At 44.3% G+C, this 12,500-nt stretch overlaps 1 protein-coding gene across 4 annotated transcripts in view; it reads right to left on the bottom strand.

The window, feature by feature from the left end:
* sipa1l3 (signal-induced proliferation-associated 1 like 3) overlaps positions 1 to 12,500 on the bottom strand; it is a 184,461-nt gene that overhangs the window by 55,728 nt on the left and 116,233 nt on the right. For all 4 annotated transcript variants that reach the window (XM_084326936.1, XM_084326939.1, XM_084326938.1 and 1 more), the window contains exons 6-8: positions 6,816 to 7,004; positions 2,056 to 2,230; positions 798 to 901 (exon numbers count right to left, since the gene is read on the bottom strand). In XM_084326936.1, the coding sequence (XP_084183062.1) occupies positions 798 to 901; positions 2,056 to 2,230; positions 6,816 to 7,004 (468 nt within the window). The remainder of the gene's footprint in view (positions 1 to 797; positions 902 to 2,055; positions 2,231 to 6,815; positions 7,005 to 12,500) is intronic.

Below are 12,500 nucleotides of genomic sequence, written 5' to 3'. Positions count from 1 at the left end.
ATTTGATTTGATTTAAAATCTTTATTTCGAACATGCAATGAATACAAACAAACAATAACAAAAGCAAAACACAACTCAATCTACATGTTCGTGTAATATCTACATCCTGATCTGCAATGCACTTTTTTAGAACTGTATATATAGTCATCTTTATTTTAGTCATCTTATTTTATTCTATGCTAAATGTATTGTATTTTTTATTATTGGAAGCTGCTATGGTCGAGGCGAGGGACCACAATAAATAGATTTTCACTCTTCTTGCTGTAAAGTACTGAAATAAGTGACAATAAAGGAATCTGAAGACTTCTACAGTAGATGACTGTGTTTCACTGTGGAGACTCCTAGGTGACTGTGTTTCACGGTGGAGACTCCTAGATGACTGTGTTTCACTGTGGAGACTCCTAGGTCACTGTGTTTCACTGTGGAGACTCCTAGATGTCTGTGTTTCACTGTGGAGACTCCTAGATGACCGTGTTTCACTGTGGAGACTCCTAGATGACTGTGTTTCACTGTGGAGACTCCTAGGTGACTGTGTTTCACTGTGGAGACTCCTAGATGACTGTGTTTCACTGTGGAGACTCCTAGATGACTGTGTTTCACTGTGGAGACTCCTAGGTGACTGTGTTTCACTGTGGAGACTCCTAGGTGACTGTGTTTCACTGTGGAGACTCCTAGGTGACTGTGTTTCACTGTGGAGACTCCTAGGTGACTGTGTTTCACTGTGGAGACTCCTAGGTGACTGTGTTTCACTGTGGAGACTCCTAGGTGTGACTGTGTTTCACTGTGGAGACTCTTACCTGCTGTGGGTTGCTGGGCATGTAAGGCAGCATGGTGGACACGTGGAACATGACCTCATAGTCCTGGTAGGCCGTGTAGAGGGAATGGGTGCCTGTTGAGTCAGCTGGAGGAGAGAGAGAGAGAGGGGGGGGGGGGGAGAGATAGAGAGAAAGAGAACAAGGGGAGAGCAGATGGCAAGATGGGGAGAGGAAGAGAGAGGAGAGATAGATAGAGAAATAGATAAAGGAGAGATAGATAGAGACAGAGAGAGAGAATAGAGATAGATAAAGAGAGGGAGAGAGAGAGTGAGTGAGTGAGTGAGTGAGTGAGTGAGTGAGTGAGTGAGTGAGTGAGTGAGTGAGTGAGTGAGTGAGTGAGTGAGTGAGTGAGTGAGTGAGTGAGTGAGTGAGAGAGAGAGAGAGAGAGAGGAAGAGAGAGAGAGAGGAGAAGGGAAGAGAGAGAGAGAGAGAGAGGAGAAGGGAATGTGTTTAACGTCCTTGTCAGCATCACTTACTCACAGTGGGGCCAGAGTGTGAAACACTACAGGGCTGAGAAGCTGAGAGATATTTCAGAGGTTCTGCAGATGCATGGACCTGGTCCAGGAGACCCGTGATGCATGGACCTGGTCCAGGAGACCCGTGGGAACTCCCGGGCAGCGCACAGTAAATCCTTGCAGCTGAAGCGAAGACCTGGCTGGCTGCTGTGTGTTGTTGGCTCTGCTTAGCACTCTGTTCTGCTGCGCTCCTGGGCCTCTCTGTCCTCGTTCTCTCTCCTCTCGCTCGCTGTCTCTCCATCTCTCCTCTCTCTCTGTCTCTCTCCCCTTTCTCTCTCTCCTCCCTCCCTCTCTCGCTCTCTCTCCTCCCTCCGTCTCTCCCCCCTCTCTCTCTCCTCCCTCCCTCTCTCTCCTCCCTCTCCGTCTCTCCCCCCTTGCTCTCTCTCTCTCTCTCTCTCTCTCTGTCTCTCCTCTCTCCCTCCCTCTCTCTCTCCATCTCCCCTCCTTCTCTCTCTCTCTCTCCCCTCCCTCTATCTCTCTCCCTCCTCCCTCCCTCTCTCTCCCTCCCACACAGCGCGGACTCTCTCCCCTCCCTCCATCTCTCTCTCTCTCTCCCGGGCCTCTCTCCCTCCCACACAGCGCGGACTCTCTCCCCTCTCTCCCCTCCCTCCCTCTCTCCCCCTCCCACACAGCGCAGACTCTCCCCTCCCTCCCTCCCTCCCTCTCCCCCCCTCCCTCTCCCCTCCCTCCCTCTCCCCCCCTCCCTCCCACGCAGCAGGACTCACTCTTGGTGTCGAGCTGAGCAGCGTACTTGGTGAAGCCCTTGAGCAGCACCTGTTCTCCCAGCAGCTCCAGGAAGGAGGAGAAGGCGGGAGACGCCTCCTCGTTGTTGTACATCTCCTCCTCCGTGCTCTGGCCCGCCCGGCACAGCAGCACGCCCACCTTGTGCTTCTCACTCAGCTGGGGGGGGGGGAGGGAGGGAGAGAGGGAGAGAGAGAGAGAGGGGGGGGAGAGAGGGAGGGAGAGAGAGAGGGAGAGGGGGAGGGGGGGGAGAGAGAGGAAGAGAGAGAGAGAGGGGGGAGAGGAGAGAGGGAGAGAGAGGGGGGAGGGGAGGGAGGGAGAGGGAGGAGAGAGACGGAGAGAGAGGGAGAGAGGGGGGAGGGGAGAGAGAGGAGAGAGGGAGAGAGAGGAGAGAGAGAGGACAGAGAGGAGAGAAAGAGAGGAGAGAAAGAGAGGAGAGAGAGAGTAGAGAGAAAGAGAGAGAGAAAGAGAGGAGAAAAGAGAATGTTCACGTTAACATCATGACACTACACACACACACACACACACACACACACGGCTGACGCAGCACATTGTGGCCCCGTGCTTCAGACCCTGGTCAGGTTAGATGATGCAGATCAGCGTCAGATCTGGATGCACAATAAGGGCACGCCTGCACGCACACACACACACACACACACACACACACACACACACGCACACACTACACACACACTTAAAATAAACATTTTATTGCACTGCACTATTTACTCTTTTATTACCGTCTGTTTCAAAATGGCCATAGAATCGAATCGTAAACAAAGAGGCCCGGCAAGATGTTAGATCCTAATATGAAAAACAATGTGATTTAATGTGATGCTATCTATTTTATACTTATTTTATGCCTTCACTTTATGCATTGCTCTTGATTTTCCAATTCAATTTTATGCTTGCCTTTTTTTTTTTTTTTTTTTTTTACTGCTGTGTGAAGCACTTTGAGCTGCAATTCTTGTATGAAAGATGCTATAGAAATAAAGTGTATTATTATTTATATTTATATCCTTGCGAGGAGTATTATGAAAATTCCATTGACTGCCCAAAGCCCCTTAACCTCAACTTTAACCATCAAAACTACATGCCTAACCTTAAACCATCCATCTATCATGCACTCCTCCTACTATACCAGGGGTGGCCAACCAGTCAGAGACTAAGAGCCACAAAAAAATTACTGTGGTACCACAAAGAGCCACACCATATACCAGCGTTTCTCAACCTTTTTTTTCAGTCACGGCACCCTTCATGTGTTTATAGGTCTCACCCTCTGGCCTCTGAAGTTGCTAATGTCTTTTTTATTTGGGCCTCACAGGGTTAAAAGTACCCTGTGAGACCCACGGTTGCAAAATTACAAAATCACTTTTAGCCATTTAAAAAAATAATGTTTATTTAAAAAATGTTAAAGGGGAACTATTTTACTATTTCTTTCACTATTTGGGCACTTTTACACAATTCCTGTGAGTCTATGGAACACCTAGGTTTTTTTCAAAAAAAATGCATTGTTTTGTATTTCTAATCAAGTACTAAAAACCGCATTTTTCTACCTCAAGATCTTAAGCCGTTTTGAGGCTGGGCTCCAACCACTGTGTGGCCTGGTGCCAACTGCCACATCAACTGCCACATTATTATGCAGCTGAGAAATCTCTGACATCACAGATATGCACATTTTCAGATGACTCAGTTCAGTGAGGGTGAATATTGTGAGAGGAGAATTGGAAGAATTCGCCAATATGAGAATTAGAGACATATATCCTATTAATATAAGTCCACATAGCTAAGAAACAATGGTAAACACTGAAAAAAGCCATTTATAAGATAGTTCCCCTTTAAGCACATGTATAGTCAATTGGTCCTGTTGTTCAGCCTCACAATGCTATTTGATAGTAAATGTGTTTATATGTCCCACCCTCTGGCCTCTGAAGTTGCTAATTTCTTTTTAATTTGGGCCTCACAGGGTTAACCTCTTAAGCCCGAGATATACAGTAAAAGTGTATATTTTCAGCATTATGTTTGTTTACCAATTATTTTAACTGTTATTAGTGAAATATAAGATTATAGAAATCTCAGGGCATTGAGTCGGAAACCGGCGCATATTGACAGGAGGAAGTGGCACAGCCAAAAGTGAGTGTAGTCTTTTGAAGGAAGAGACTCAGGGCTTTCAAATTTCGAAAAACTACCCTACCCAGCTCACACCAGCCCCTGTCAATCATCTGACTTCTGGATTTACTTTTTAATTTCTCTTATTTTTTGGGATTATCTCCCACAAACCTGAACGTTATTGCCATAAAACAGAACGCAGTTAGTTTCTCTACCTTTCTGTGAACGTCTTGCAAAAAACGGTGTTGCAATATGATGAAAAATGGTGGAGAAATTTACATTATAAAAAAGATGGCAGAATTCAGTACTGTATCTACAAAACCTTCTGTTTAATCATCTTCCCTTTATTCATTTGCTTAGATTTTTCAGGTCTGGTCAATTTTAGCATGGTGTTATTTACAGTCAAAGATCATTTTTTTTTTAAATAGAATTGATATTCTCCTTTGGTTCATTACAATTTACTCAAGCCTAGTAACAGACACACTATTTCTGACACTGATCCATATATGTCCCTAGATTCAGATACCAAGAACATGCAAATGGACCATTTAAATTTTTTTTGTAAATGTTTATTCGACGTAAAATAAAAAAAAAAGTAAAAATAAGTAATTTTTTTTTTTTTTATGGATGGAAGAGCCGCACATTGACGGGCAAAGAGCCGCATGCGGCTCGCGAGCTGCGGGTTGGCCACCCCTGTACTATACTAATATGTCTTTATTACTACTATGCACTCAACACTGCAGCGCCCAAGATTCAACACTGTTTGATGAACATAGTTGTACCCTTCCTGCTGACTTGTCGCACAGAACCAGTGAGTCGCTTTGGATAAAAGCGTCAGGCCCGTCAGCTAAATGACTACCGTTAAATGTAAAATGTAAACCTAACCAACACTAAACCTTAGCCCTATTTTATTTCATAAAGTGAGGACAGACAACATAAACGACCATCTTCACGGTCCTCACAAGGATAGAGGTACAAGAGCGCACACACACACACACACACTTATATACAAAACAAGCCACGGACGTGTTCCTGCGTTTGACAGCTGCTGCCCACACAATAGCAGCGGAGCAGCACATTTGCTGGCACAGCATGTTATGTTATACACCGTGTTCTTCTGCCTCCATTAGCAGGAGATAAGATGGATAAACGTTAAAGCCTGCGGCCGCATTAGCGACTCGTGCGTAAACACGCCGCGCCCAGCCAGGTACACAGCTCCCTCCTGCCCTCAGCCCTGACTTTCTACTTTGGACTCTCGGGTATCAGACAGGGATTGTTTCGGGTTTCGTTCTTTTTCAAGTAGAGTGGTGGGCAGCCCGCTCCCCTTAGCAATGTTCTTTTATAGAAACAGTCGTTCTGAAACCCTTCCACACAATCACACACACTCACTCTCACACACACACAAACACTTCTCTTTCTCTTTCTCTATCTCTCTCTCGCACAAACACACAACACTTCTCTCTCGCACACAAACACACAACACTTCTCTCTCTCTCACACACACAAACACTTCTCTTTCTCTTTCTCTATCTCTCTCTCACACAAACGCACAACACTTCTCTCTCTCACAAACACACAACACTTCTCTCTCTCTCTCACAAACACACAACATTTCTCTCTCTCACACAAACACACAACACTTCTCTCTCTCACAAACACAACACTTCTCTCTCTCACAAACACACAACACTTCTCTCTCTCTCTCACAAACACACAACATTTCTCTCTCTCACACAAACACACAACACTTCTCTCTCTCACAAACACAACACTTCTCTCTCTCACAAACACACAACACTCCTCTCTCTCTCGCACAAACACACAACATTTCTCTCTCTCACACAAACACACAACACTTCTCTCTCTCTCACACAAACACACAACACTTCTCTCTCTCTCGCACAAACACACAACACTTCTCTCTCTCACACAAACACACAACATTTCTCTCTCTCACACAAACACACAACACTTCTCTCTCTCTCACACAAACACACAACACTTCTCTCTCTCTCGCACAAACACACAACACTTCTCTCTCTCTCGCACAAACACACAACACTTCTCTCTCTCACACAAACACACAACACTTCTCTCTCTCGCACAAACACACAACACTTCTCTCTCTCTCTCGCACAAACACACAACACTTCTCTCTCTCTCTCTGAGTGGGCAGTCCGCTCGCCTTAGCAATGTTCTTTTATAGAAACAGTAGTTCTGAAACCCTTCCTCCCACAGTCTCTCTCTCTCTCTCTCTCTCTCTCTCTCTCTCTCTCTTTCTCTCTCTCATAAACACTTCTCTCTCTCTCACAAACACACAACACTTCTCTCTCTCTCTCAAACACAACACTTCTCTCTTTCGCTCTCTCATAAACACTTCTCGCTCTCTCACAAACACACAACACTTCTCTCCCCCCCCCCCCCCCCACTCACCCCCTGCTCGTCCAGTTTGAGGAGCTGCTCCGTGACCCCCCCCCCCCCCCCCGCCCTTCCACTCACCCCCTGCTCGTCCAGTTTGAGGAGCTGCTCCGTGACCCCCCCCCCCCCCACCCCCCCCTGCCCTTCCACTCACCCCCTGCTCGTCCAGTTTGAGGAGCTGCTCCGTGACCACCCCCCCCCTCGCCCTTCCACTCACCCCCTGCTCGTCCAGTTTGAGGAGCTGCTCCGTGACCTTGGGCGTGCTGAGGGCCAGCCTCAGGCAGGAGACGCTGAGCTCCGGCACCACCTGCTCCAGGACCTCCTTGAGGGGCAGCCCTCGCACCGTGCCGTGTCTCCCCGTGGAGGCCACGGCGTCCTCCAGGATGGAGCCCCGCAACGTCACCAGCTGCAGGGGGAGAAGAAGAGGGGCGACATACCACTGTCATGGACCCGTCATCATGCATACAAATAATATAGAGAGATTTTTTACTATAATGTCATCAATGCAAAAGAGAGAGTGGTGAGAGTGCTTCTTTAATTAAGCTACGACTACGATTAAGCTACGACATTTTTGTACTTCAATATTTGATTATAATTTGTATCATTATTTGATGTTGTTTTATAATTTTACTTGTTATTCTTTTACGCCTTATTTTATTGTTATACATTTCTTTTGGTTATTGTTTACCGTCTAATTTAGCTATTATTATTTAAACTATTTTACTTTTCAGTCTTTGTAATTATTTTATTTGTAATTTTTTTTATTGTCTTACAGTTTGTTTTATTTAGCTATTTTTACTATCTTATCCAATTGTTTTATTGCCATGAATGGTGCTATATAAAGTTATTATGATTAATCATTTGTATTTTTTTGTGTATCTGCCCAATTTCAGGATTTTATATTGTCTATTTTACGTGTATCAGTGATAATCAAACCATAAACCAAGAGGCCTATTTAAGATGTTAGATCCTGATATGAAGATTATGTGATTTAATTTGCTATGCCTTATCTTGATTTTGCTGCCGTCTATTTTATGCTAATGTTATGCCTAATCTTACGTCTGCACTAGCATTGCTCTTGAGCTGCCAGTTTTGTGCAAATTTTATGACTGCCTTTTTTTTTAGCTGCAATTCTTGCATGAAAGGTGCTATACAAATAAAGTTTATGATTTGTCTTTCAATTTATTTGATAAATAAAGATAATTAAGTAGCTAGCGGGGTGAATCCATGCTAAGAACCCAGTGAGGAATGCAGAAGGACTTTACATGCAGTAGGAAGAAATGCTTAATATGTTTTTATCGCCATATGTTCATCTACACACCCCCCCCTCAAAAACATATATTCTATATCAGCTTATATGGCCGACTGCAGCACCGGTTACAGTTACTAACGCCGAAAGCGCTTTGATTTATTTGACACATAATCTCACTGCATATCCCAAACCTCTAATCAGGTTTTCATAGATTCGTTTAGTTTGACAGTTATTGAGTGTTAATGAGTTTGAACATGTCCTCCAGTGATGTCATGGGGATAACACTGAATCCTTAATAATAATAAATCAAGTTTTTATAGTGCCTTTCAGGAAACCCAAGGTCGCTTCACACACAGTCAAGAGGGCTAGGGAAAAGGGGAAATAGGGGGAGGGGGGGCAGGTAGAGGGGTAATGAAACCTAAATCTAATCTAAACGAACTAGTGGGGAAAGCCTCAGTGAGAAGTGTGCGTTTTGAGAGCCGTTTTGTGCCGTGTTAATTACTGCTCAACGAAATGATGGCAAATGATAAATGGGCTGCATTTATATAGCTCTTTTATCCAAAGCGCTTTACAACTTATGCCTCACTTTCACACATCCACTCACACACCGACGGCAGAGCCGCCGTCCATGTAAGGTGCCAAGTGTCTTCCCTCAAGGACACGTCGGCACGCCACCCGGGAGGAGGAGGAGGGGCGGGAATCGAACCGGGAACCTTCCAATGACCAGACGACCCCTGCTCTACCTCCGGAGCCGCTGATGTCGATGAAAAGAAAAGTGCGTTCCCCCCCACCAGTGATCCTTCCACCTAAAGCGCTTCACGTTGCCGATGTGAACCCACACTTCTCTCTCTCTCTCTCTCTCTCTCTCTCTCTCTCTCTCTCTCGGGAACAGAGGCCCGTACACACAGCGGCTGAACACAGTGTGTGTCTGCGGTAGGGCTGTACCGCATAGTTCGAAGCTTCGTTCATAATGTTGACATTCGAATTCTAAATCAACATTCGAATTTTTTATAAATATATATATATATATATTTTTTTTTTATATATAGATTTTTTAGGGCTGTCAGTTTATCACGTTAATTAGATTAATTAATTACACAGCAAGTTATCACGTTATGAAAATTTACTCAAAATTAATTAAAAAAAAATTAAAAAAATCTCTATTTAATTTTTTTTAATTTTTCTATCTCATTCATTCCATAAGAACGTAGAATACACATTTACAGACTTTTTTTTTATATGGTCCATTTGCATGTTCTTGGTATCTGATTCTAGGGACATCTATGGATCTCAGGGAATGTATTCCCAGTGTCAGAAATACTGTGTCTGTTACTAGGCTCGAGTAAATTGTAATGAACCAAATGAGAATATCAATTAATTTTTTTTTTATTTATCTTTGACTGTGAATAACACCATGCTCAAATTTACCAGACCTGAAAAATCTAAGTAAATTAATAGATGGAAGATGATTAAACAGAAGGTTTTGTAGATACAGTACTGAATTCTGCAATCCGGACACATGCAATTTGAAATAGGATTATAGAATATAGAATATCAGGCATAAAATGGTTATGCGATTATTAGATTAATTAATTACAAATCCTGTAATTAATTAGATTAGTGCCTGACAGCACTAATATTTTTATGTGTCTATTCATTCTGTTTAAACCAATGGGTTTTTTCTTCACAGTTGCAGATAAAGATTAGGCTACACTAATATTATACTATTATAGTATATGACTCATCATACAAATTAAAATAAAACATTTATCATAAATGATGTAGCCGCTTGGCACTCCATCAAGACGTCACCATCACTTTCGTACCAACCGTGCCCTTATTGGATTATTTATGTTGACGAAACGTATGAGTTATATTCATTAAAGAAAGTTGATTTAAAAAAAAAAAAAGAGAAAGAAATACTAATTTAATCCGATTAATCACTTTCTTCAAATTGAGTATTTAGTTTGAGGATATTTATATATAAAAAAAAATGTAAATCTATTTTTTATTATTTTTTGGGGGGGATTATGTCATAAAATATGACGACAGACATTCGAAACTTCATTCGAATACTTCAATAGAAGCATTAGACATTCGGTACAGCCCCAGTCTGCGGTGAGCGTTAGTATTCCTGTCAGACCCCCGCTGTCAGAGTGCTGCTGCCCGGGGCAGGTGAACCTGGCTGCTTCCACACGACACGGCTCGGGTAATAATGGAAGGTTCAGATGGTTCCTTTTTATCCAATACAACTCCAACTAGACTCTCACACACACACACACACACACACACAGACACAGATGCACGCACACACACACAAGCACACACACACACACACATTAAAGATGCATTAGTCAGACTCCGGAGTGAGCAGGGGGGGGTCACGGAGGTGGCTGAACATCCCATTCCACAGCAGTGTCACCAGGTGGAGATGAAACCTGAGCGACCGGGAGGTGAAGTTATAGAGAGTGACTGCCTTAACGAGCCGGCTCCCGTGTGACAGCGGGCCGAGTGACTGCACCACGCTGGAATGTAAGAGATCTAGTCTAGTCAGTCAGTCTGTGTGTGTCTGTATGTGTGTATGTGTGTCTGTCTGTCTGTCTGTCTGTATGTGTGTCTGTATGTGTGTGTGTCTGTCTGTATGTGTGTGTGTCTGTATGTGTGTCTGTCTGTATGTGTGTGTGTGTGTTTTTAGATGGAGACTGGAGAGTATGTCCGCCTTGCTGCGTCAGCATCGTACAGAATTAAATGACAGTCTTAAGGGAGGAGGGGGCGTGAGATATGAGAGAGCGGGACCGAGTGGGAGCAGGACAGGCTGTTACACCCCCCCCCTCTCTCTCTACCTCTATCTTTGTCTCTTTCCTTCTTTTTTCTCTCCCTCTCCCCCCCTCTCTCTCTCTCTCCCTCTATCTTTGTCTCTTTCTTTCTTTTTTTCTCTCCCTCTCCCCTTCTCTCTCTCTCTCTCCCTCTATCTTTGTCTCTTTTTCTTTTTTGTCTCTCCCTCTCCCCCACCTCTCTCTTTTCCTCTCTCTCCCCCCCCACTCTCTCACCCCCCCTCCCTCCCCCCACCCCTCTCCCTCCCTCCCCCCTCGCTCTCTCACCCCCCTCCCTCTCTCCCCACATCTCTCTCTCCCTCTCTCTCCCTCCCTCCCTCCCCCTCTCTCTCCCCCCATCTCTCTCTCCCCCCCTCCCTCTCTCTCCCTCCCTCTCCCTCCCTCTCTCCCTCTCTCTCTGTGTGGGAACAGGAGGCCTGGCTGTGAGTGTGTGAAGCTCAGCTCTGTGTACTTAGACGGCGGAGAGCCTCCATTGTTCCTCCCAGGCGAAGGTGATGAGGCCAGGCAGCCGTGTGATCCAGCTAAAGAAAACACGGCTCTGACTGGACTCAAGCTAGACCAGAATATACAGAATATAGACACTACGTACCAGATAGAGTAACCTAGACCAGAATACACACACTACAGAGCAGATAAGAGCAGCCTAGACCAGAATATACACACTACAGAGCAGATAGAGTAACCTAGACCAGAATATACTACAGAACAGATAGAGTAACCTAGACCAGAATACACACACTACAGACCAGATAGAGTAACCTAGAACAGAATATACACACTACAGACCAGATGGAGTAACCTAGACCAGAATATACACACTACAGACCAGATAGAGTAGCCTAGACCAGAATATACACACTACAGACCAGATAGAGTAGCCTAGACCAGAATATACACACTACAGACCAGATGGAGTAACCTAGACCAGAATATACACACTACAGACCAGATAGAGTAGCCTAGACCAGAATATACACACTACAGACCAGATAGAGTAGCCTAGACCAGAATATACACACTACAGACCAGATAGAGTAGCCTAGACCAGAATATACACACTACAGACCAGATGGAGTAACCTAGACCAGAATATACACACTACAGACCAGATAGAGTAGCCTAGACCAGAATATACACACTAGATAGAGTAACCTAGACCAGAATATACACACTACAGACCAGATAGAGCAGCCTAGACCATAATATACACACTACAGACCAGATAGAGCAGCTTAGACCAGAATACACACACTACAGACCAGATAGAGCAGCCTAGACCAGAATATACACACTACAGACCAGATAGAGCAGCTTAGACCAGAATATACACACTACAGACTAGATAGAGCAGCCTAGACCAGAATATACACACTACAGACCAGATAGGGGTGCCTAGACCTGAATGAATACACAGAATATACAGAAGGCAAGCTGTGCTAGACTAAGACTCCCCAGATGTAGCACTGAACGGCACAGGAAGACAAGTCCTTCATTCCGACAGCCATCAGACTCTACAACGCATCACTGTGCCTCACTGCATCACTGAGCACAGGGTGACGGTACCATCTTCCTGGACTTTTACTTTTAAACCAACATTGTGCAATATTACACTTTACTGTACACTTACTGTATATTTCTATATATTTACTATTAGAATGTATATACATAACATAGGAAATGTACTATATATCCCGGACCATATTTTATTCTTAGGCTATATTTTATTCGTATTCGTGACTTCATTTTTGTCTACCTAATGAATAAAGTAATTGTATTATATTCCAGTCTCCCTGTGTGATGTGGTGGAAAATGCAGG

Source organism: Notolepis coatsorum, assembly GCF_963971535.1.
Source record: "Notolepis coatsorum genome assembly, chromosome: 1".
NCBI lineage: Eukaryota > Metazoa > Chordata > Actinopteri > Aulopiformes > Paralepididae > Notolepis > Notolepis coatsorum.
The sequence above is the reverse complement of the archived record's forward strand: the minus strand, read 5'-3'. Positions and strand labels throughout refer to the sequence as shown.